This window comes from Talpa occidentalis, unplaced genomic scaffold (assembly GCF_014898055.3).
Source record: "Talpa occidentalis isolate TD23 unplaced genomic scaffold, MPIMG_talOcc4v2.1 talOcc4.8, whole genome shotgun sequence".
Classification (NCBI taxonomy): domain Eukaryota; kingdom Metazoa; phylum Chordata; class Mammalia; order Eulipotyphla; family Talpidae; genus Talpa; species Talpa occidentalis.
Genome location: NW_023605194.1, coordinates 73,286,861 through 73,308,596, shown reverse-complemented (window position 1 = coordinate 73,308,596; position 21,736 = coordinate 73,286,861). Strand labels below are relative to the sequence as shown.

The window sequence follows — 21,736 nt, the reverse complement described above, 5'->3', positions numbered from 1 at the left end:
ACCCACAGTCTGGCAACCAGTTTTTGTACTGGGGCTGCCCTGTAACACAAGGACCCGCAGCTCTACAAAACTCCATCAGGATCATTTACTAAATATCTGTACAAAAGCTTTTGTCTCAGGTTCTGCTTTCAGAAGGATTCAGGCTAAGACAGCATTCTTAAATATATATTTATAGTACACACACACACACACACACACATATATACACACACATACAATTCAAATGGGAGGGATGCTAATTGTTAATTTACTCAGAGTTTACAAGGCAGTTGGATAGTAGGAAAAAGCAAGATTTTTTGTTCTACATAAGTATTTTGGAACTCATTCACTTCTCTGCCTCCACAATACCATCCCATCTCCCATTTTCCCCTTTTCTAGTTTTCCCAGTCTCTTTGCCCCCATGTATCTCTAAGCATTTACCTCAATTCTCTTTGCCCCCAAGTAAATGCTAAGCATTTATCTTACTTCCCTTTTGCTTTGCATTATCTAATCCTTTACCTCTTACCAATTCAAACGATTTCTGTCTCCTTCACAGCTTTGCTCTTTGTTTTTCAATGATTTTTCTTATCTCCTTCTGTTTTCTGTTAGTGAACAAAGTTGGAGGTCAACCTCATTTGTTCCACACTTAACTTCTGTGTCTCTACTCTCCTTGCCTTGTCTTACAAACAGGGGAGGGAAACATGGGATTAGACTGTGTGTACCCCCAAACTAAGACTTCTGAAAGCTTGGCTGAGTCTTGATGAAATTGACCTTTAACAGGCATCTCATGAATGTTGAAGAACTGGCATAAGAAGTATATACAGAAGACACCATGGGAATTCATCTTCTCTGATAGCAAGCAAGTCACAGAGTTGGCTCTGGGATTTGGTGCTAAGTCCAGACTGGCCCTTCATCTTGTCTTCCCTCTCTAACTGTTGTAGAGCAACCCCGATACAAAATGGGGTGCCTGACTGTGGGTCCTCACCCGCGCGGTTAAAAGGACTTATCAATGCTCTACTGCAGGCACACGCGAAAGGTTAATAAAAGGTTTATTTACAAGGGAAGGGGAAATGAGGAAATGTACAGCTCAGGGAGAAAAGTGGGAGACAAAGTTTTAAATGAGTCCTACCCGATCAGCCGATCAGGAATCCCAAAATGGTGCTCTGAGAGCGGGCCGCGAGCCAGGAGCCATGAAGCCAGGAGGCGAGCGATAGCGAGCCAGCCCAAGGCCCACGTGTTTGGTTTTTATATCCAACCTGGCTGCTTAACTCCACCCTCAGGTCCCAGCAGTCTTCCCTTTGGTGGTGACGGGATTTGTCTTTCCCAATGTCTTGATGGCTTTGGTCTGGAGTGGGGGTGGAGTCCACAAAGCCTGTATGGGATTAGCTCAGGGCATCATTTCCCCCTAATATAACCTCTGTTTTTCAGCTGGATCATGGAAGCTTATCCAATCCCAGGATTGGAAAAACAGGACTTGGAGAGAAGCTGGGAGACTCACAGAGAAGTCTTATCTCTTCCCCCAAGATAGTGTAAGACAGGGTTTTTCCTGGAGTTGACTTGTTTTGCCTCTCTGTAAAATCACCCAAACATACTATTTGTTCACATTTCAGAACCACTTTATTAACAAAATGAACAAAAGGAGAATGGTTTTTAAATTAAATAAATTACACAAATATCTCAAGCATCCCAGTCATCCCTGGGACCACATCATCCCAGGTCAGCATCACTAAGAACATTCAAAAATATTGAAATTCTGGATTATTTCACTGCCTTTCTCTCCTTTCTTCCCTCATTCATGTTCAGAAAGAAGTCTCTGTGAATTTGTGCTCTTCCCCCAAATTTTCTAGCAGTGACGTTTCCTTCAGTGTTCTTCCTCTACCCCATGTGTTTCCAGTGTTAACCCTGAGAGGATCTGATTCCTTACACAACTTCCAGGACCCCTCCTTGAGCACCCACTGCAGGTCATTGTGAGTCAGCAACCCCCTTAGGTCTGGAGTTTAATGGTCACTTCATCAAGTCCTCAAAGGGTCTAGACTCTTGGAGCAAAGGTGACCTCTGACTCGGGATATCCTGGGACTATGTGACCTTCCCCTACCTCCTGGGCCTGAGCTGGACATTGAAGGAGGTGGAGTAGGGGAAGGTGAATTGTCATTGGCTAAAGTTCTTGTCCTCCTGGAATTTGGCACTTTGGGTGCCAGGCATGGTGAATCCCAGATAGTCTTCTGTCTTCCAAGTTTTGAGTTTACTGGCAGCCAGATGGCATAATGAATTCACAGAGAAGCAATGCTTGTAGGCCAAGAATCTGTTGGCTTTTTGCCAGCACCCTCTCCTTTAACTCTAAGACCAGCTAGCTGATTGGCTCACTCAGCACACAGATACACACACAATGCAGGTTGGGCTGAAATTAGGAGTTGGGACATTTTTCCCAGGCTGGGCCAGCCCAACCTGTTGGGAAGGGATCATTAATGAAGGAGCTTAGGAGAAGTAGTGGTAAGAGGCCAGTAGGTTTTCTGTGCATTTCCATGGAAATTTTCCAGAATACTTGCACATGGAACATATTTATTTTCAAGTGAACAGTGGGATTTCTCTAGGTACCTCCTTATATACATGGAGAAACCAACCCCTCTTTTCACCTTTTCTAGGGGTAGGTGGCCTAGGTCCTGAGTTTGGTGGCAATCCTCGTGGAAGAAGACCCAATCAGGATCAACCCTTCTCTACATTCTGCACCACTCGGGTATTACAGTTAGTCCTTGGGGCTTCTTCCCTTCCCTGGGGGAAGGATTCAGGCCACAAACTGATAAGGGTGAGTTAAAATCATTGGCTTTTTGCAAATAAGAAGGACAAGGGGGCTCTGAGAACAAAGGGGTTGTCAGGGATCAGGCCCCACTGGTTTGCCCTAGGTTGGCATTTCTGAAAGCTCTTGTGCATGATAACTGTTATCTATTGCTATGTTGCCAGAGGATTCTGCCTGCCTCTCACCTCTCCCTTTTGGGTTCCTACTCAGTCTCAAGTGGAAGGGAGCAGCCCCTGAGGGTAGGGGGATGATATTGCTTTAGGAGGTTGGGGTGGCTACCTTGGTGGGCTGGCCCTGGGGAGGTAGCTCTGGTGGCCTTGGGGGTCCTGGCCACTCCTCCAGCTAGTGTGGTGTGCTGATTAGCATTGGAGGTCCCAGTACCCCAGGATGAGGGGGAAGGGGCCACAGCCACCAAGACAGAGATTCCTAAGTTTGCAGGTGCAGAGCCGCCATAGTCCCATTGGGGCAGCTGGAGAAGAAGCCACCGAGTCCTATGTAGGTTGGTCCCTGTGTCCTGTGACAGTTCGGTACCATTTGGCACTGAGCCAGGCAAGCTCAGGTCAGCGCAGCTGGACCTTCCCTCAGTTCTTGGCTCACTGCGAAGGCCTGGACGTCGGGGTCTCGTCAGCTGACACAGGCAGGGCATGTGGCTGTGGCAGGTGAGCAGGAGGCTTGCTCCTTTGCTGGTGGGGCCCTGGGATGAAGGAAGTGGAAGGATGTGTCTCCTCCTGAGGCTGAGATTGGCTCACCCTACAGGCAGGAGGGAGGGAGGGAGGGAGGGACAGGAGAGAGGAGGTGGAAGAGAACAGAGAGGATCCAAAGTCCTGTGGAGGTGCTCTGCTTGACCGGCCACTCTCTGCAATCCCAGGTTTATTCATCACGGAAGTCCCCAGTGTCTAGCATGCTGGAGGCAGCACAGCAACTAGCTGGACCCTCAGAGGGCGGTCAGCGTTTCTGCGTGAAACATGCTCCCGAACATCTCCTGCAGGGAAGAAAAGGGAGGGGAAGGGAGCCTGGACCTGTGTCTGCAGAGTGGCCGGGACCACCAGGTGAAGAGGCATCGTGGGCGAGTGTGTGCGTGTGTGTACAGTGTCAGTGGGGGAGAGGCAGCGTCAGCCTAAGAGGTGAACTGCTACAAAGGTGCCAGGAGAAGACACCTGGAGACTAATTTTGAGTCACTTCCGGTGTGCTGTGTGGTCTTCGGAAAAGCACTCAAGCCCGTTGCGCTCATGACCTATTGAGGTCTGCTCCAGGTTTTTTTTGGAATGTGGTAGAGATTCCATGGGGTGGGGGTGGGGTCACAGAAATCAACCTGCCGAGTATTTGTGGTACCTGCTCTATTTCCTAAAGTCCCCCCATATCCCCCAGAGAAGGCCCCAGAGAAGGCCTTCAGAGGACCATGGAACTTAGGGCATTGCGGTACTTAGTGCTTTATGGGGACAGTTACCTCTCACACCTGCAGAGCCCTTAGCTCTTCAGGCCTGACCTCATGTAATAAGATTTGTACCCATAGAATTTGTGTCCCTAGAGTTCAGACCCTCCCAGAATATTGTCCTAAGGGCAGGGTTTTTGTTCTGCTCACTGACAGGTGCCCACCCTGAAATTGTGACAGGGAAGCAACAGGCAAGTCCTAAATGCCCGCTGAATTAGTGAAAGAACGAATGAAAACCCTCCTAATCTTCTGAGGTAGATGGGACAGGGTTCACCCATATTTCCCTTATTTTACAATGATAAGAATTGGAGCCTACTGGCATTCTGTGTCTTGCCCAAGGCCATGTGGTTGATGTTTTGGAGAGTTAAGAATAGATATTAGCTCTCCAGGACTTGGTCCAGAGTCTCTCCCTTCCCCCATGGTGTCTGTCAGGGAGTGAGAAGAATTAAGCTCTGCTATTAAAAGAAAGATGAGAGAGAAATGTTCTCCCAAGGTGACTGCCCCCGCCTGGAGGTGAGTAGCCCTCGTGAGTATGTGGAGGCCAGCTTCATTCCCTCCTCACTCAGCCCACAGCTTACTTGCTCCAAGTCCCAGTAGCGGGGGCTGTCCTCCTCGGAATCGTACAAGGAGAGCTCCGGGTCCAGGGGAGCCTGGAAGGGAGAAACGGGTGCAGAATGAACTTCAGGGACTGATGACCAAGACTGGGACAGTGGCAGGTTCTGGGGACACTGTGTTTTCTGACACTCCCCCTCACTTCACTCTCTTCTTTCATCTGCCTTACAAAATATCGCCCCGTGTGGTCTTCTCCCTACACACAGCATTATCAGCCTCTGCTCTCCTCTGTGGGCAGGTAGGGTCAGGGAGGGTTTCCCAGCATCCAGGGTTGGCTAGCTGCCTGACCTTGGGGAAGCCATTTCCCTTCTCCGGGAATCTGTGTCCTCCTCTGTAAGAGTGAAACAATCGGGCTCACTTTGCTGGTTTTCTACCTCACCGTGTTGTTGAAAGGGGTATGTGTGATTTATACGCATTAACATATTCTGCCATCGGTGTACAGTCTGTTATATATAATATGAGTTATTTTAAATATATAAGTGGGGCATCCCCGGTGGCGCAGCGGGTTGAGCACAGTGCTGTGGAGCTGTCTGCAGCCTCTGCAGCACGGGTTTGATTCCCGGCCGGCTAGGGAGAAACCCACATGGTGCAGCAGACCTCTCCTGTCTCTCCTGTTGCTCCCCTCAGCAGCGTTTTTGGTCCGTATGCCTGTTCTGTTCCCCGCTCTGTCTCTGGTGGATTCTCTCACCCTCCCGCGCCTCTGACCTGCACCCCAGCTCTTGTATAAATAAATAAATCTTAAAAAAATAAATATATAAGCGGATAACTGGACAGTATTCATGCAGTAACAAGTGGCAAATTCTTGCGGAATCTCCCTCTCTGCTTTGTGGACAGGAGCCAAAGGCCCTGCCCCTAGTCAACCTCTCCTGTGAGGGAGGCTGCGTCCTCGGGCAGCCTGGCGCACTTTGAACAGCGGCTTCTCCTTCGTCAGTCTCTTGAAGCAAAGAGCAAATGGTTGCTGTAGGGCCAGAAAACCCTTTCTTGTGACCCACTGAGGCAGGAGGGGTTTTAATCCAGGGCTGGGGCACAGACTTGGGTGCCAAGGGCAGAGGCTGAACTGAGGGAACCCACTTTGGAGGTGGAGGTAGCTGGGGGAGACTGGGCAGGAACCCTAATGGGGTGGAATGTTTCAGCTCTCAGGAATCCTCATCAATTTTTTGGGGGGGCCCCATTTGATTACCAGTCACTGAGCTAGGAAATTAAATGTCAAGGAGCTGGGACTCGGATCCAGCTTCTTCATCCATCACCAGCCTGAAATCTCCCAAGCTCTGCTAAATGAAATGGGTGGGTTTCCTCCCTTCCTTTCCTAAAATCTCTTCTGAAGTAGTGAAGGAGCAGGAGGGGTGAGCAAGGCCAATATGGGGATCAACATAATGTGCTTTAGGTATCTGTGTCATCTGGAAAGTAATAATAAGAAAATCCTTTAAATATACAAAACACTTTCAAAAGAAATAAAAGAATCATCAAGAACCCAAAGACAAAAACAAAAGAACCCTGTGAGGTCAGCCGGTGATGTTGATCCAGGGTGACCATTTTTCAGATAAGAAAACTACTAGTGGACAATTTCAGAAAAGTTAAATGACAGAATTGACGCTGGAGTCCCCCTCCCCCAGCCTTTGCTATTTCAGGGCCCGGGGACCCTGATTCCTCGGGTGCAGGGACTTTACCCCTTGGAAGTCGTGTCCTGGGGCCACTTCTCTGGCATTTGCCTGGGCAAAGAGGACGGCATCATGGATGCTGGGAAAGATGTGGCGGTGCTCCAGAGACCCGTCTGCAAAGATGCCTCCATGGCTAATGTCGTTGTACACCTGGGCTGGAAGGAGGGCGCTGTCAGCTTCAGAGAGAGAGTGGCCCCATGGATTGGAGCTGGGGAGGGAGGTGGTGAGAGGGAGTGGGAGCCAAGGGCCAGGAGGGTAGTCTGACGGCTGCTTTCTGCCCAGCTGAGAGGGCCTCACTCTGCCCAGTTGAGAGGGCGTTGGCCTTGCAATATCAGGTCTGGACAGCAGGGGGCAACAAGCGCTTGAGGATGATGAGCTCCAGCCCAGGGCAGAGGAAGCAACTTGGTTCAGGGAGTGAGGACTTTGTGGCAATGGGAGGGAAAGGCTAGTGTCCTTGAGGAAGCAGCTGCCAGTTCTGTGCTGAGGGTCCATGCTTCTGTTTACCCTGCAACTTTCAGCATGCAACGGGGCTCTTACTGCTACTGCGTCCTGGGGGTACCCAGTGAAGGTGGGAGAATCTGCTGGCTCTAACTCTGGAGAAACGCATCGTGGCCTCCAGGGCAGACCCCCAGAAAGTGCTGACTCCCCTGCAGAAGCTGGATGTGTGCACTCAGACATGTCTTGTCTCTCTGTGCACACTTGCTGTTTCACATGCCCGGACTCTGCATATGGGCCTGGATGCAAATGTCCCCTGCTCTGTGGAGTGTGGCCAGGCTGTGTCCTTGGCTCCCTTTGAAGGGTGCATGCATGTAAAACTGCATATTTGTGTGTTTCCTGGGCGGGCAGGCATGTGTGTGTTCTGTACCTATATAGATTGGTGAACTTTCAGATTTGGAGAAGATCCTCAAATTCATCTAATCCACTTTTCATTTTACATAAGTTGACATTGATCCCCCCAATAGAAAGTGATTGGATTGAGGATACAAAGCAAATTAGCATTCGAATTATCCTTTCTCAGATCTGTTACCTTCACTCCTTAACTGAGACACCCCAGGACGGGCCCGGTTTGACCATGGTCTCTTCTGGCTCACACATGAAGCTCTTACGAGCTGGTAGTCATTCAGGGAATTGTTTGGGAGCTCTCATTTCCACTGCCTTCTCTGTTCAGTGTCCCACCCGCCTGTGTCCACCCCACCCCCAGCCCGTCTCCAGTCCCCCAGTGTTCCCCCCTTACCATGAATGTTCACCAAGAAGACCTTCACGCCGATCTTCCCATAAGTGGAGCTCAGCTAGAAGTGTTGCGGAGGAAGACAAAGGGAAAGGAATGTTCTGAGTGGGTCTCAAAAGTGATTCACAAAATGCACTTCAGAAGGGAAGCCAAACAAATAAGCAACCCTGAGAGCCCTGGCAGCCAAAGGTAAAAATAGCAGCAGAGCACACCACTTCTCCCTGGAGTGCCGGCCAAGGGCGCCTCTGGAAAGCCAGGCGGAAGTGAGCATGTGCCAACAAGGAGGGCACTTAAGTCCCCGTAGCCCCTTCTTATGGGGCCAGACTTTTCTTTCAGTAGCTTAGCTTTCCAGACCCTTCCCCTCCCCTGTTTTTGTGGCTTTAGGCAGAAACTGTGGGGAGAACCAAGGCCCAGAGCGGCTAGGCCTTCAGCCAAGCCCATCTGGATGGAGGTCCAGGCGGGGAGGCAGGCTGAACCCTGGGCACGGGGCCTTCTCTGCACCTGGCCCCTGGTGCCAGCCACTGTGCCGCTCTGCCCCCCACTTCTCCTGGGCTGCGTCTGTCTGAGCCAGCTCTGAAGTTTGCCGGCTCCCTGCCATGGCGGTGGCTGCTGAAAGGTTATCAGTCGGATACATTTATTCAAGGTGTCCTGGGGGAGGGGGGGCCTGTTTGGCCTGTGGATGTTTTTTCTTTTTCTCTCCGGGGTTGGCCAGAACTAGCTGATGCCAGATAAAGCGTTTGGGTGAGAGGGGAGGAGCAGCGGCCCGGAAACAGGGCCAAGCAGGACAAACTCAGAGAACCTCAGGTGGCTTCCTGGTGGGCTGAGAGGAGTTTGGGGAGGCCTCTGCTAGAGAGGGGTGTAAAGGAAGTGGCACAAGTGGCCCCAGAGCTTTGGTGTCCCTCTTCAGCGACTGCCTTGGACTATCTGGGCCTACTTGGTAGAGGACATTCTGTCCTTGCCATGGGTAGTAGGGGTTGGGGTGTCTTTAGAATCCTTAGACACCCTTAGCCTTGTTAGCAAATTTCTGTCCTCAGTTTGTGGAGATGAAGGCCCCAAGGAAGAGGAGTGTGGGGCAGGGGTGAAGGCACGGGGGTGGAAGGTAGGTCGGCACTACCTCTGCTCAATGGTCTCACCTTGGCCAGGGCTTTGATGCCCATCAGATCCACAAAGCTGACCCCACTCATGTCCAGGATGAGGGTGTGGAAGGCAACATAGGGTGGGACACTGGCCAGCAGGTCACCTGGCTCGCCTGGGGACTTAGCAGCGGCCGATGGCTCACACTGGGTAGCTGGGGCACTGTCAGGGTGGAAGGTGATGTAGGACACGCTGGCGCCATTAGCAGTCTGGTTGTTGTTGTTGGGGTCAGTGGGAGATGTGCCCTCAAAGTCCTGCTGGAGCTCCTGCAGTGAGACAGTCTGGGGGAGGCAAGGGGGCAGAGGGAGGTAGACAGTAGTCAGGGGTCAAAAAACGGAGTCAGACGTGGCTGACGCAAGGCAGGGAGGTGAATAACTGAACTTGGTGGTGAATAGAAGCCTGGAAAACCTCATAGGCGAGGCCTCTTGTCAAGCCCCTTCCTTAGGCAGGGCCTGTGGGCTTGGTCTCCCCCAACCCAGTGGAGGCCCCTCCAAGGGAGCACTGAAGCTCCCCTCCACCGCCCAGTCCTGGAGAAGCCCTTTGGGGAACAAGTGGTTTCTTTTTGTGATGGTGGGTGCCAGCCTGCTTCTCCCCAGAAGCCCCCCCACCCCGACCCTCGCTGGCTCTGGTTGGTCAGGCACCTCAGGAAATCCACTGCTGCTCCCATCTGGGCTGCTCTGAGTCTATGAGTCATAGAAACGGGGGGGGGGGGGGGGGGGGGGCGGGGGGGAGGGGAGGGCCATGGGAGTGCTTCCCTGGCAGCTCTCACTCAGGAGAAGGTCCAGTGGTCAGAGACTTCTTTGGCTCAAAAGTGCTGGGAAGTGGGAGGTGGGGGCAGGACAGCTGGCAGGGAGCAGGCCGGGAGCCCCCTCACTTCCCTCACCTTGGTTTTCATGCAGAGAGACTTCCTCTGCGGAGTGGCCATCATTCTCCCCTTCTCCTGCTTCTTGAGGTATCTTTGCTTGGCCAGCAGTACTTTCTGGGGGTCCACGCCTGTCTGTGGGGACAAAGTCGACAGCAGTCTTAATGTCCACCCTCTTCTCAGGGGGACTGCTCTTGGCTCCCAGGCTCTTTTCTTCCTTCTGGTTGTTTTCTGTCCAGCCCAGCTGGGCCCCAGAGGATGGAGTCTTACCTTGGCAATCACCTTTTCCCTGAAGATCTCCGAGTTGGCAAAGTAGAGAGGGGAGCAGTAAGTGACTATCTTAATCCCCTCAATTTCGTGGGCCTATGAAGAGAGACTGAGCTCAGTCATTAAAATACTATCTTCAAAACAACAATAACAACCACAAACCCTTCTCCTTGAGGTGGGGAAGGCCAGAGAGGGGAGCCATGAACTTGGATCACCCACCTTATTGTAGGTCTTGGGATTCACGTAAATGTCAGTGTCCATGACCTGGGCCAAGGCATAGCCATTTCGACTGGAGTGGGGGGGAAGCAGAACATGAGCGAAAGTTAACAGCAAGTGGGGCTGTGCGGGGGGTGCCTAGGGCAGAGGAAGGGTGGGCCTGGGGCCCTTCCCTACTCCTGGTCTTGTCCCATGAGTCTTTCTGCCCTTGAGACACATGCCTGGTGCCTACAGTCATGTTAAAACTAGAGGGGTGACAGGCAGGCCTCTGACATAGCTCCTAGTCAGGGGCTGTAAGGGGGATATACAAGGTGACAGGCTTCAGTGGCCCCAAAGTCACCACGTCCTGGTCTGAGTTCTCAAGAGGAGAAAACAGGACTCCCTCACATTCAGCACTCTTCCAGCAAAATGGTAGGCCTCCTGCTTGGGGGCCCCTCCTCTGTGCCCCTGGCCTGCACACCTAATTTCATAGGGAGGCCACGGCTTCTGTCCTTTGGCTTGGTGTCCTCCTGGGGAGGAGCATCCCAGCTGGTCTGGGGTCTGGCAGCACCTTTGGCTGAGTTTCACCCATCTGCCCTCCTGCTCTAAGACCATCATGGCTTCCTTTGGGGTTTTCAAGATGTGAGAAGTCAGGTAGCCCAGCCTGTCACAGCTTCGGCTGGCTCAGAGTCCCTTAGACCTAGAAGGCTGTGGGGTGTAGTGGGCTAAGCCTTGGCATGGAGCTCTTGGCAAGCTGGCCCAGGGACCCCACTGCTGTACCTTGGCGGGAAGGGCTGTTACTTACAACTGGGTCTGGAAGACCACAACGAGGACAGAGAAGGCGACACCCACGGCCACACCATATGGCAGGCTCAGGAAGAAGGAGGAGAGGAAGCTCACCACCCAGATGCACTGTGAGGAGAGAGATGTCAAAACAGGCCCGGGGAGAAAACTGCCTCTTTCAGGAAGTCTTCCTGGATTAGCCAACGGCATTCTCTACTAGCACAACCTCAGACACACCCTTTCCTTTTCACTGCATTTTTTCACTGTTTCATGTATTTGTATTTTGGTTACACTTGCTCATTTCCTCTAAATTCCCTCTAATTGGCTCTTTGATCTTGCCTGGTTTTTATAGCCAAGCCCACAGCAAGGTGTGGTGACAAGGATAAGATGTTAGATGTACCTGGGTTTCAAGTTTCATTCTCCTAGTAATGAGTGAAGTGAACCTAGTTGCCTAACCCACAAGCAGAAATAATACCTGTTTCATGAAAGGGTTAAAGAGCTAAGGAATATGGTGGCCCCAGCCTAGTGACAGACCTGGGGGTACCAACGTGAGTGTCCTCTCTCCATGACACCTGCTCCCACTCATTCCCTAGTCTGACCGTCTGGGGCTGGGTTAAGGGTAGGACTGGATACCTTAGGTGCCCCAACGCCCTTTGGAGTCCCCAGATTCCTCTACAGGGAGTAAATCTGCCCCATCCCTGTAGAGAACCGTGTTGGCCAGGTGGGAACCCACAGCATGGGCTCGGAGTCAGGGACTATCGCCCATGCCAGGGGCCGCGGGGGTGTGGGGAAGCGGGTCCTTGGGCTGTGAGCAGGGTCATTGTTCTCCGCATCCTCATTGTTCACTCACGGGGGCCTCCAGGTATGCTGCCCAGTCTTGGGAGCAAGGGTGTCCTTGCCTGCACCAGGTGGGCGTGCTCCTCCAGGAGCCAGTCCAGCCCGAGGTGTGGAGTCTAAGACTCGGGGTTCGAATGCAGGCTTCCACTTACTGCCTGCAGGGTTTTGGGCGAGTTGCTTAACCTCCCTGAACTTCTTTCACCATCTCGAGAGCAGGTCAGGTCACCCTGTCTCTAGATCGCGGTGGGGCTTAGTCGGGGTAGGGAGCGTTGTCAATCTGAGGTGCTTATTTTGTTGTCCGGTGCGGACGTGACTAATCGTCACAGTAAGTCATGTCGGCCCAGCGTATTACAGCTCATGGTGGTTTCCTGTTCTGGTCTCATTTAATCCTCAGAATGAGTGTGTGATGCAGCTGTGGCCATCCCCCTGGGACAGAGGAGGAGCCAGCGCCCCTCTCTGACGCCCCAGAAGTCTGGTGACTTACTCCAGGCTCTGGTCTGCTGGCTTCATGCTGTAGGGTTTTGTTTGTTGTTGTTTTTAAAAATGCTTTTTTGAACTCTAAATCACAATAATAATAATAGCTTGGTTTTGCTGACCATAAAGTACAATCCAGGCAATGCCCTGCTAACCGGTATTATCTCAGTTATTTTTCCTAGGCAACCCTGGCGCCAGAGGGTCACAACTACCCTTTTCACAATGAGGAAGCTGAGGCTTAGAGAGGTTAAGGGACTTGTTTTTGGCCCTAGAGTCAGTGCATTTGAGTTTGGGTTTGGACATCAGGTGCCTCATTCTAAACTCTGATCTCTTAACACTGGGTTGTGCTAATTAGGGAGTGGCCAGCAGGGGGGTTTTTGATGGGAGGTGACAAGTGAAGGGGCTGTGGGAGTTGGAGGCGGGGTGGGGGAGTGGGGGTGGAGGGGTGTGCCCAGGGGCCGTCCAGTACTTACACAGTCCAGCTTACTCTTCTGCCACAGGTAGTAGGGGTCAGCGAGTTGCTTGAGGGAGTTTTTGAGGTTGACAGCTATCAGGGCTCCTAGCACAGACTGGGGAAGTAGAGAGCTGTTTCTTGCCTCTGGAGTGTGCCCTTGTTCTTACCTTCCTACAGCATCTGACCCTGGAGCCTGGCAGAATGGAGCTGGGGTTCTGTCCAGTTTCCCCAGCAGAGCCCCCAAATCTCTGCAGCCAGCCTTAGGTTTGGAGAGGCAGGTCCTGAGCCCCAGACCCATCCTGGCTGGTCTTTGTCCTTCCCTGGCCCCTCCTCCCTAAACGGCCTGTTTACCACCACCTCCCTCGCCCCCTCAGTGGCCCCCAGGCACAGGTAAGTGCCGACTGGAGAATGGACTCTCTGGCAACTGAGAGCAGTCCTACCCTGTGGGCAGATCACTCAGACACGCCTAGCCTCAGTTTCCCTCACCTGTAAAATGGGGGAAATAACCCCTGCATTGCCTGCTTTACAGGTTGTGACTAGGATAGAGAGTGACAGTGACAGCAGAACTGTGTCATTTGCAAAGTGCCACACAATGCTAAGAAGTTGTTCTTTCTGGGGACTCTGGCCTCTGCTCCCACTGTGCTCTTACCTTGGGGAGAGGGTACAGATAGGACCCCAGGACCAGCATGGTGATCATCACCACCAGGGACACACACAGGCTTGCCACCTGTTCAGAGAAAGAATTGGGGATGGGAGCAGGTGTGAAATCTTGGCAGAGTGAAACTAGGGAATGGAGAGGGAGGTTGGGGAACCGCTGGCCTGGCTTGCAGGGCCGTGTTCTGTCTAACCCCTTCCCCTAGAACAGGGCTCACCTGGGATTTTCCTCCAGCTCCATCAACAGCCAGAGTGACAGAGAGAGCACAGCAGATGACGTGGATTTTAAAGAAGGAACCAAAGAAGTTGCTGCAGCCCAGGGCAATCATCTCCTGTGGGGAGAGGGCAGGATAGAAGCTGGGGGTGCAAGAGGTGCAGCAGGGTACTAACCAAGCATGCTTGGCCGTGCAGACTGGATCTTCAGTGTAGGACCTGAAAGTGACCCCACTACCATAAATCCATACACTCCTGATCAGAGTTCCTATCTTGGGATGAGAGACCCAATCTCCCCCCCAACAGCACCCTGCCTCTCAGGCCAAGATCCCAAGGTATTTCCTGCCCAGCTTCTGTCAGCCCTGCTGGGGTCACCGGACCTACCTGGTTGGAATCCACATCGTAGCCGTGCTTGTTGGCCAGTGTCCGGCCCATGGCCAGGTTAATGACATAGCCCACGATGGCCAGGGAGAAGGCAGTGCCAATCATGTCCTGCCACTGCGAGACCACAGGCAGCACAGGAGCGGGGAACCTGCCAAGGAGCAGAAGGAGGCAGGGCCCAAGGGTGTGAGGAGCGGGAGGACCCCAAGTCCTTCATCAACTCACAGGGCCCACCGGGCACCACTGCGTGTGGGGTTCTTAGGGGATTCCCTTCCGAGCTGAATCCTTGTGTAAGGTGAGGAACAGTCACTGTTGCTCCCAGTTAAAAAGCCACACTTGTCTGAGCTCATGGAGGCAGGAGAGCAGACATCCCTGTTTGTTGGCGCCCAGATCCTGGACTAGTCCACAGACCCACAGGACATGCCCCCTATTCATCTAGCAGAGTCCATTGAATGAGACTTTGGGGGTAGTGTGGCCCTTAAGACTCACTTTTTTTTAAAGATTTATTTATTTATTTGTTTGTTTGTTTGTTTGTTTGTTTATTTATTTATGCAAGCACTGGGTACAGTCAGAAGTGTGGGAGTGTGAGAGAATTCACCAGAGCCACAGCGGGGAGCAGAACAGGCAGACTGATGAAATGCACTGCTGAGGGGAGCAGCAGGCGCGGCAGGAGAGGTCTGAGTGCCATGTGGGACCCTCGCCGGTGGCCAGGGATTGAAATGGCGCTGCAGAGGCTGCGGGCAGCTTTGCAGCCCAGAGCTCAACCGCTGCGCCACCAGGGGAGACCCCCTTGAGACTCACTTTTAGTAAAATAGTCAGCACTGGCTGGTGTGTGGCTCTCTCCATAGTGAGTAATGGTGACATGATGTGTGATCAGTGTCACAGGGTTGGTAACGCCTCATGCCAAGCTCTGAGCCCAGACTTGCTGGGGCGCAGTGGGGACGGGCCTGGTTTCTGGCCCCCTGGACTCACCCATGCTGGATCTCTCCTACGATCTGCATGTGATACTTTTGGGGCATATTATAGCTCCCGGAGATAGCTGTTGCCACCACCACCTGCAAACCCCAACGCAGAGAATAGGAATGGGCTTTAGGTTGGGGTCTTGACAGGGGTCTCTCCTAAGCCCCCCTTTTCTCTGCATACCCCAAATCCTACTCCTTTGCCTCCTTAGGGGGTAACAAGCTGAGAACAGGAAGAGGGGGAGTCACACACAGAGGGTGGGATGGATTCACCCCCGGCTTCCTGTTCCTCCAGCTGCCAGTGGAGCAGGTGAGGGTATATAGGGCTCCCTCGGCCTTGGCTGGAGCTGGACCCTTTTCCCCATAGCCTCTCCGCTGGGACCCCAGACCCCGTCAGGACCCCTCTCCGCTGGGAGAGGCCTCACCACGATCATCTCTGTGGGGATGGGGAAGCGGATCTTGTGCATGTAGCGGGCGTTGAGTTCCTTTACCAGCACCAGGAAAGCACCGCTAATGAGGGCGAAGACGAGCGAGGCGATGTTGGTATGCGGCAGGTTTTTGCAAATGTCAATGAAGGTCTGGAGGAGAGAGCATCACGCCATGGGCTCCCCCATCTTCCCATACGCCCCCATCCTGGGTTAAGTGGTTAGGGCAGGGATGCCCAGTGGAGCCCCAAGGCAGAATTCAGAGTCCTCGTGAGCACCGTGCTGGGCGATGCTGGGATGGGGATGGCTTTTCCCTTCTTTTTCTCAAAAGAGTTCAAACTAAAGGCAAAAGGATGGAGCTTGGACAGAAGGAAGAGTTTCCTAGGGGAAAGGAGGTTGAGGCACTGGGTGGGACCAGGGGTCCGTTCTACAGTGGATATCTTCTTTTCTAAAGGGATGAACACAGAGACTATCTGCAGCTCCCCAGGGGTGTGTTTGACCTCCCTCCCAAAGTGGGGACTCCCTGGCAATCTTCCTTGAGCAATAGGCCGGCCCTTGCTTGAGAGCTTTTCCCAAACAGGAGCTCACAGCTTCTTGCAACAGTGAGCCTTGCTTATGTGTCTGCTCGAGCCCCTTCCCATTCTCGGGGTGCATCCCTAGACTCACAAGGACGATGGAGCCTGGGCCTGTGTAGGAAGGGACAGTCAGCCCGAAGATGTACTTGAGCACCGAGATCAGGATCTGCAGGCCGGCGGCGGTCATGAAGCCCCGGATGAAGGACTCAGAGAGGTAGATGGCTACAAAGCCGAACTGCACGAAGCCCAGGCCCATCTGCGGTGAGGGGAGAAGACCAAGAGGCATCAGCAGCTCCCACATCTGCCTGACCCAAACCAGGGCTGGTGTCTCATGCAGCCCCAGGACAACTGCAGCTCTTGGGAATGGGCCCTTTGTGACCTCGTCTTGCCCTTTACTGTGTCAGTAGACCTTTAGCTCCCAAAGAGACGGGCCTCTGTCACGTCACCTCTGTGGCTTTAGTTTTCTCACCGGTAAAGCTAACCTGGTCTTTCCCCAGTGTTTCCTCTTCGAGTAAATGACACCATCATCTGTCCCATTAGCCAACCAAGAGCACGTGACTCATCGTCCCGCGTCCAGCCTGCCACCAAAACCTGGTGATGCACCTGGCGAAACGTCCCTCCCAGCCCCGTCTCCACCATTCCCGTTGTAGTTGCTACCCTCTCCTAGGCAGCCATCGTTCTTGCCTGGGCCACGCGGCATCCGCTGCAGCTGCCCTACCTTGCTTTGTCCCACCCCTACCCATCACATCTGATCCTTGCAGCTGGCCAATAAGGCCCAATGCCACCGCTTAGGGGACAGACCTGAGCTTCCATTCTGGCCCCTGCCAACCATTTCAAATTCTTCTCTAGCCCATCCCCTGTGTCCAGCCATGTCAGACTTCTGGCCCTGCCATTCCCGGGTCAGTTCACACTCTTTTAGGCCTCAGTGCTTTGGGGGGCTGTCCCCTCTGCCTGATTGTCTTTCTGGGCCCTGTTCACTCGTGACTGGTCAGCTTCTACTCATCCTTTAAGACCCAGGTCAAATGTCACCTCCTCTCTTGGAGGAGGGCTCTTTCCGGATGCTGTTTGGTGTTCCTGGAGCTACTTTGCACAAAACTCTGTTATGCGCTTATCTCACAGCCTGCAAATGTATCTGTTGACATGGCTGCTTCCTCTGCTGGGCAGTGAACTCCTTGAGAACTGGACCTCTTTCAGACTTATCTTTTACCCCCAGGGCCTATGCTAGTTTCTGGCACAATGAAACAACCAAAAACCACAAACTGCAGGAACGAATGCCCGAATGGTACTCGGCAAAGTGGCTTCCTGCTCCCGCATCCTCTTGGCTGCATTTCCTGCCCTAACACCTATCAGGGTTCTCTGCACACGGGTCCGGTCACCTGGGTTTGCTGCTGCTGGTGGAGGCTTGCAGCAGAGGAGACTGCAGGGGGAGGGGTGTGAGGGAGTCCGGGGCCTGTGCAGAGAGCGGCCTGGCAGGCTAATGCAGGGTGAAGGGGTCTCTCAGAGCATCTGTAACTCAGGACAGTTTAACTGGCTACAGAGGCCGCTCTTGTGCTGCCAGAGGCAGGTGAGGAGGCACACTGACCCTTTAAGGCCTTTTGTGGGTCTGGAATGGGGGAGAGGGTGGAGGTCAGGGCCTTCATCAGTTTTAGTGTCAAAATTTGAGGTGGGGGCTGCGAGGTGGTTTTTAGAGTCAAAATTTGAGGTGTGGCGGAGAGGTGGGATGTTCTCCCTAGGGCCCTGCACAGGGGGCGGTCCCTCACCTGGATGACAGCAGTCAGGCACGCTAGTGTCGCCGACACGTGTAGCCTCTCGGCCTCCATGGCTGCTATGTCCACGTAGGTCTCATTGGTGGTATCATTGAAGACCCGGAATTTCGACTCTGGGGCCAGCTGCAGACAGATGTTACCCACCAGGATGCTGATAACGGCAAAGGTACCTGTGGTGCCCCACCCAGTCAGCAAAAGTCAGAGGTCTGGACCACACCCATGGAAATGAGAAAGGGGCCCCAACCCCCAGGGGGCAGCTCCCCGGGTCTCCGACAACCAATCATGTCTCACCAGGACCTACACTTGTCAAGGTGCTTTCACCTCAATGGGTGATAGTATTTCATTGGACACACGGGGGATGAGCCTGGAAATGCAAGCAGAGCCTGATCCAGGAACCAGGCCTGCGACAGGCCCTTTCCTCCATTTCACTTAGCAGTGGAGAACCTCAGATGGCCCTGCAGCGGCCTGCTGGGACTAGCCTAGGAGTCAGACAGAAATTTCTCACATCTCTGTAGCACGTGGTACATTTTGTTCTGCCAAGTCTTCCCCACCTTCCAGGGAGGGAGACAGAACTGGTAATGCTAACTAAGCTCACGGAAGTGAAGTGTTTTCTCTAAGGTCACAGAGGACCTGGGACTGACACTCACAGGGAAGGCGCCTCCAGTTCTGACCAGCACATCTCAGAGAACCCAGAGGAAATCACCTGAACCCCTTCTCTCAGACCACGTGGTCCAGGTCATCCTGCCCTCTGAGAGCGGAGAGGCTTACCTGGCACCATCTGATGGATGCCCCCCAGGAAGAAGTAGGTCAGGAGCGGGAAGAAGGAGGAGTAGAGGCCGTTGACCGCGGGAAGGTTGGCCAGCAGGGCAAACGCCATGCCTGCAGAAGACAGAGACTGGGGGCTAAGGGTGCGGTTGGGCTACCGAGGCCACAGAGGGTTGGGGGAGCAGCAGGCCAGGCCTGGCGGAGGGGATCCCTTCACCTTGTGGGACCTGGATTGAGCCACCACTGAGTCCGCCAAGGAGGTCAGGGACGATGTAGTCTTTGATCTTGTACTTGGGGAGCCAGGAGAGCACAGGCAGCAGCCCGAACACCACAGCTTTGACCTTGGTGGAGGAACATCTGTGGGGGAGATTTCAGTTAGTAGTGCATAGCCTGAACATGCCTGGTTGGGGAGGAATATAATATCTTTCCCTTGGTCCTCCATTCATCCATCCATTCATTCATTTACTCACTCACTCATTCATTCAAAATTCAGCCATACTCACACTCTGTGGTGTACCAGGGATACTGAGAAGAAAAGAAGAAAAAGCAGGGATTCTCTTTTGGGAACTATGGGCATTAACTGGAGGTCTTCTGACTGGCAGCTGAGTATCCAGGAAGTCTCCAAGACTTGACTTAGGCTTGGCTTTTGTTGTGGCTTTGAATTCTGGGGGGGTCAAATCCAGCTCCCATCTTGGTGGCCTTTCTCCTGCCTGACGTGTCACAGGCCTGTGTCCCCTCGTCTGGACTCCTGCAGCTCTTGTGCACCTGTGATCCCTTGCTTCCTACCCTTCTCTCTCCCAGTAGACAGCAGCAAAGGTGAGATGACTGACTCTCATTCACCTTTGCACACCCTGTGCATCGTGCTGGTGTTTAGTGAATATGTATTGAATACATAAATGAACGCACAAGGAACAGGATGGGCTCTCCTGAAACTCAGTCTGAGTGGGGGCTGCTGCCATCTTTTTTACAACTTCCTGCAAAGGCAGGTTGCATCCCTGCAGGTGCCTCTGCCTACGCACCACGTCCGTCGTGCGTCGGCTCCGACACCAGAGATCTTCCCCCTGTTAAGTCATTTTGGGAGGGAAGAATGAGGGAGCTGAGCTGTTCATTGGCCAATCAGGGTGGGGAGAGTTGATCTCTTTTCTGTTTGTTGAACACCTCGAGGTCCTTTCATAGAAACTGAGCAGCAATAGGAACAAGTGTTACCCACACACTCGAGGGTGATAGCCAGTTGGTTGATGACTCGAAAGAGGTGGGAGGCATTTGCTTTTCTTCTCCCAGTTGGGGGAATTCAAATACTCAGGGCCTATCTGGTGATTCACTGGCTGCTCTGATTAGGCCTCCTTTCCCGTCTACTGCCAATCTCTGCTCTTTGCTGTTGCTCAACAACAGTTTCCCTGACACTGGGTCCCCTGGATATCACCCAAGACTGAAAGCAGCATAGCCAATGCTTTGTACCCAGATTTTCTGTTCTAACCAACATCCCGTGGAATGGCATCCCCAGCCTCATCTGACTCCCTGGTCTCCTCTGGGGTGGGTGGAAACCTCTTCCATCCCTGGGATGCTGGGCAGTGAGTGGGGCTGATGGTCAGTGGCTTAAAGCATCTCCAAAGCCTTGTCCTAAGATAGACTCAGCCCTCCAGGAACTCCATCAGCTCAGTCTATAGCAAAGCTGGCCCCATGAATAGAGACCTGGCTAGGGGAAGAAAAACAACTCGCTGAGGGCTTGGACCGGCCCAGTCTTCCTTGCAAGCTTGCCATATGCTGGACAAAGCCATCTGAAGCCTGACAGCGGAGCTGGAGACAGATGCCAGACATCTATCCAGAGGTTCCAGAAGCCAAGAGGGAAGTGAGGAGAGGGATCAGCTTTCTAGATCTATTCATTCATTACACAAATATTTGTTGGAGCACTGTCTGTGTGTCAGGCACTGTTCAAGGCTCTCATGCCGGGCTCATGGGAGTTGTTTGTTCCCTGCAGCACTTTCTAGTTTTCATGACCTAATCTCTTGAGACAACAGCAGACACTCTCATCCCTCCAGCACAGAAACAACCCAGAATTAAACTCCTTGAGCACAAAGGCTGTAGAGCCCACCTGTCCCAGGAGCACTGCTGTGGGGACAGTACCCGGACCCTGGACACTTGTGTCTTACTGTTGCTAGACGGAGATGGAGCCTCCCAGGAGAGGTGGGGCCGGGCTGAGACTTTTAGCAAAGACTCAAGTGGGTGATTCCCCAGCCTGAACCAGTTCCACCTGCATCTCCACTTCAGCCACTGCCAGTGACCTCAATCCAGGTAACTGAATCAGCTGTTTCCCCAGGGGAGTGCGGAAGAGAGAGCCAGCCCACAGCCGGGCCTGAGCAGAGTCTGCCAGAAGACTGGGAAGGGGGAAGATGAAGCTCATGGCCCCAGGCTCCTGGAGTTGGGTCTGGATCACCTTGAGTAGCCCCTTTCCTAGAGGCTGAGCTTCTCTTCCAACTCCAGTCCCAGAGATCTGAGAGGAGAATGAAGGAGTCTGGGGCCCAGTGGGGCCACATGCTGGCCGGGTCCCTTTAGGAGTGTCCAGGAGTTAGGGGCCAGCGGTGAGCACTCCCTGGGCCGGGAGAAGGAAGGCATGTCAGGAGGGAAGAAGGACAAAGGGCATAGTGGTGGTGGCTTCAGAATTTTAAGGAGGGAACAGGACATAGAAGTAGAGGCGCTACTGCTCCCCATTCCCCATGTTGTACTATGTCCATCTAAGCTCCCTCAAGAACCCAAGAGAGATTTGAATGGGCTAAGAATATGGTGAGGCCTCACTCCGGGGATGGGGGTGCCCTGCAACCTTCCAGAAGCTGTGGATGGTCCTTGTTCCTCTTAGCATCTTTGCTGGGGAGTGGCGGGTGGAGCGGGTGTCTCAGAACAGATGAGGTTGTAGGATCTCCCCCCCTAGGGCTTCTCCAAGCCCTGTGTTGGGGACCCTGGTGCAGGGGCCATGCTCTGGCATGGGCAGGGTTTTGGTGGGGAGCAGAGGAAAGAGAGGTCTGGCTCCGGGCCACATTACCTGAAGGCACTGCGAAGTTTCTCTCCCAGTGGGTAGGTCCGGTCCTTCTTCTCAAACTCATCGTCGAAGAGGGTGAGAGAGTATGCAGCTCTGTCTACCACGTAGCGGGGCCTGGGCTGGCTCATGTCTGGGGCATTTACAAGCTTTGGGAGAAGCAGAGCAGGGGAGGCTGAGGGGCATGTCCCTTCCAGTGCCCACGGCGTCCACTGCAGCGCAGCTTTATCCTGGGCCTCCCCGCCCACCCGGCAGGTG

At 53.3% G+C, this 21,736-nt stretch overlaps 1 protein-coding gene across 1 annotated transcript; it reads right to left on the bottom strand.

Moving 5' to 3' along the window:
• Window positions 1-3,542: 3,542 nt before the first annotated feature.
• Window positions 3,543-21,609, bottom strand: SLC26A9 (solute carrier family 26 member 9). Its single transcript, XM_037497086.2, has 20 exons — window positions 21,485-21,609; window positions 18,665-18,804; window positions 18,451-18,561; window positions 17,677-17,852; window positions 16,008-16,172; window positions 15,342-15,494; window positions 14,930-15,012; window positions 13,961-14,108; window positions 13,582-13,695; window positions 13,359-13,436; window positions 12,729-12,824; window positions 10,967-11,073; window positions 10,186-10,255; window positions 9,970-10,062; window positions 9,721-9,834; window positions 8,837-9,118; window positions 7,710-7,764; window positions 6,485-6,630; window positions 4,784-4,855; window positions 3,543-3,755 (listed from the first exon to the last, which is right to left on the bottom strand). The coding sequence occupies exons 1-20, from the start codon at window positions 21,607-21,609 to the stop codon at window positions 3,708-3,710; spliced, it is 2,376 nt and encodes a 791-aa protein (XP_037352983.1). The 3' UTR covers window positions 3,543-3,707.
• Window positions 21,610-21,736: the final 127 nt, after the last annotated feature.

Coding starts and splice junctions, on each gene's coding strand:
- SLC26A9 (XM_037497086.2), bottom strand. CDS start 21,609: ATGAGCCAGCCCAGGCCCCGCTACGTGGTAGACAGAGCTGCATACTCT. Junction 12,825..13,358: donor ATCTGTACCCTCTCCCCAAG/GTAAGAGCACAG, acceptor CTACTTCCCCAG/TCTGTGCTAGGAGCCCTGAT. Junction 9,119..9,720: donor CTCTCTGCATGAAAACCAAG/GTGAGGGAAGTG, acceptor TGCCTCCCCCAG/ACTGTCTCACTGCAGGAGCT.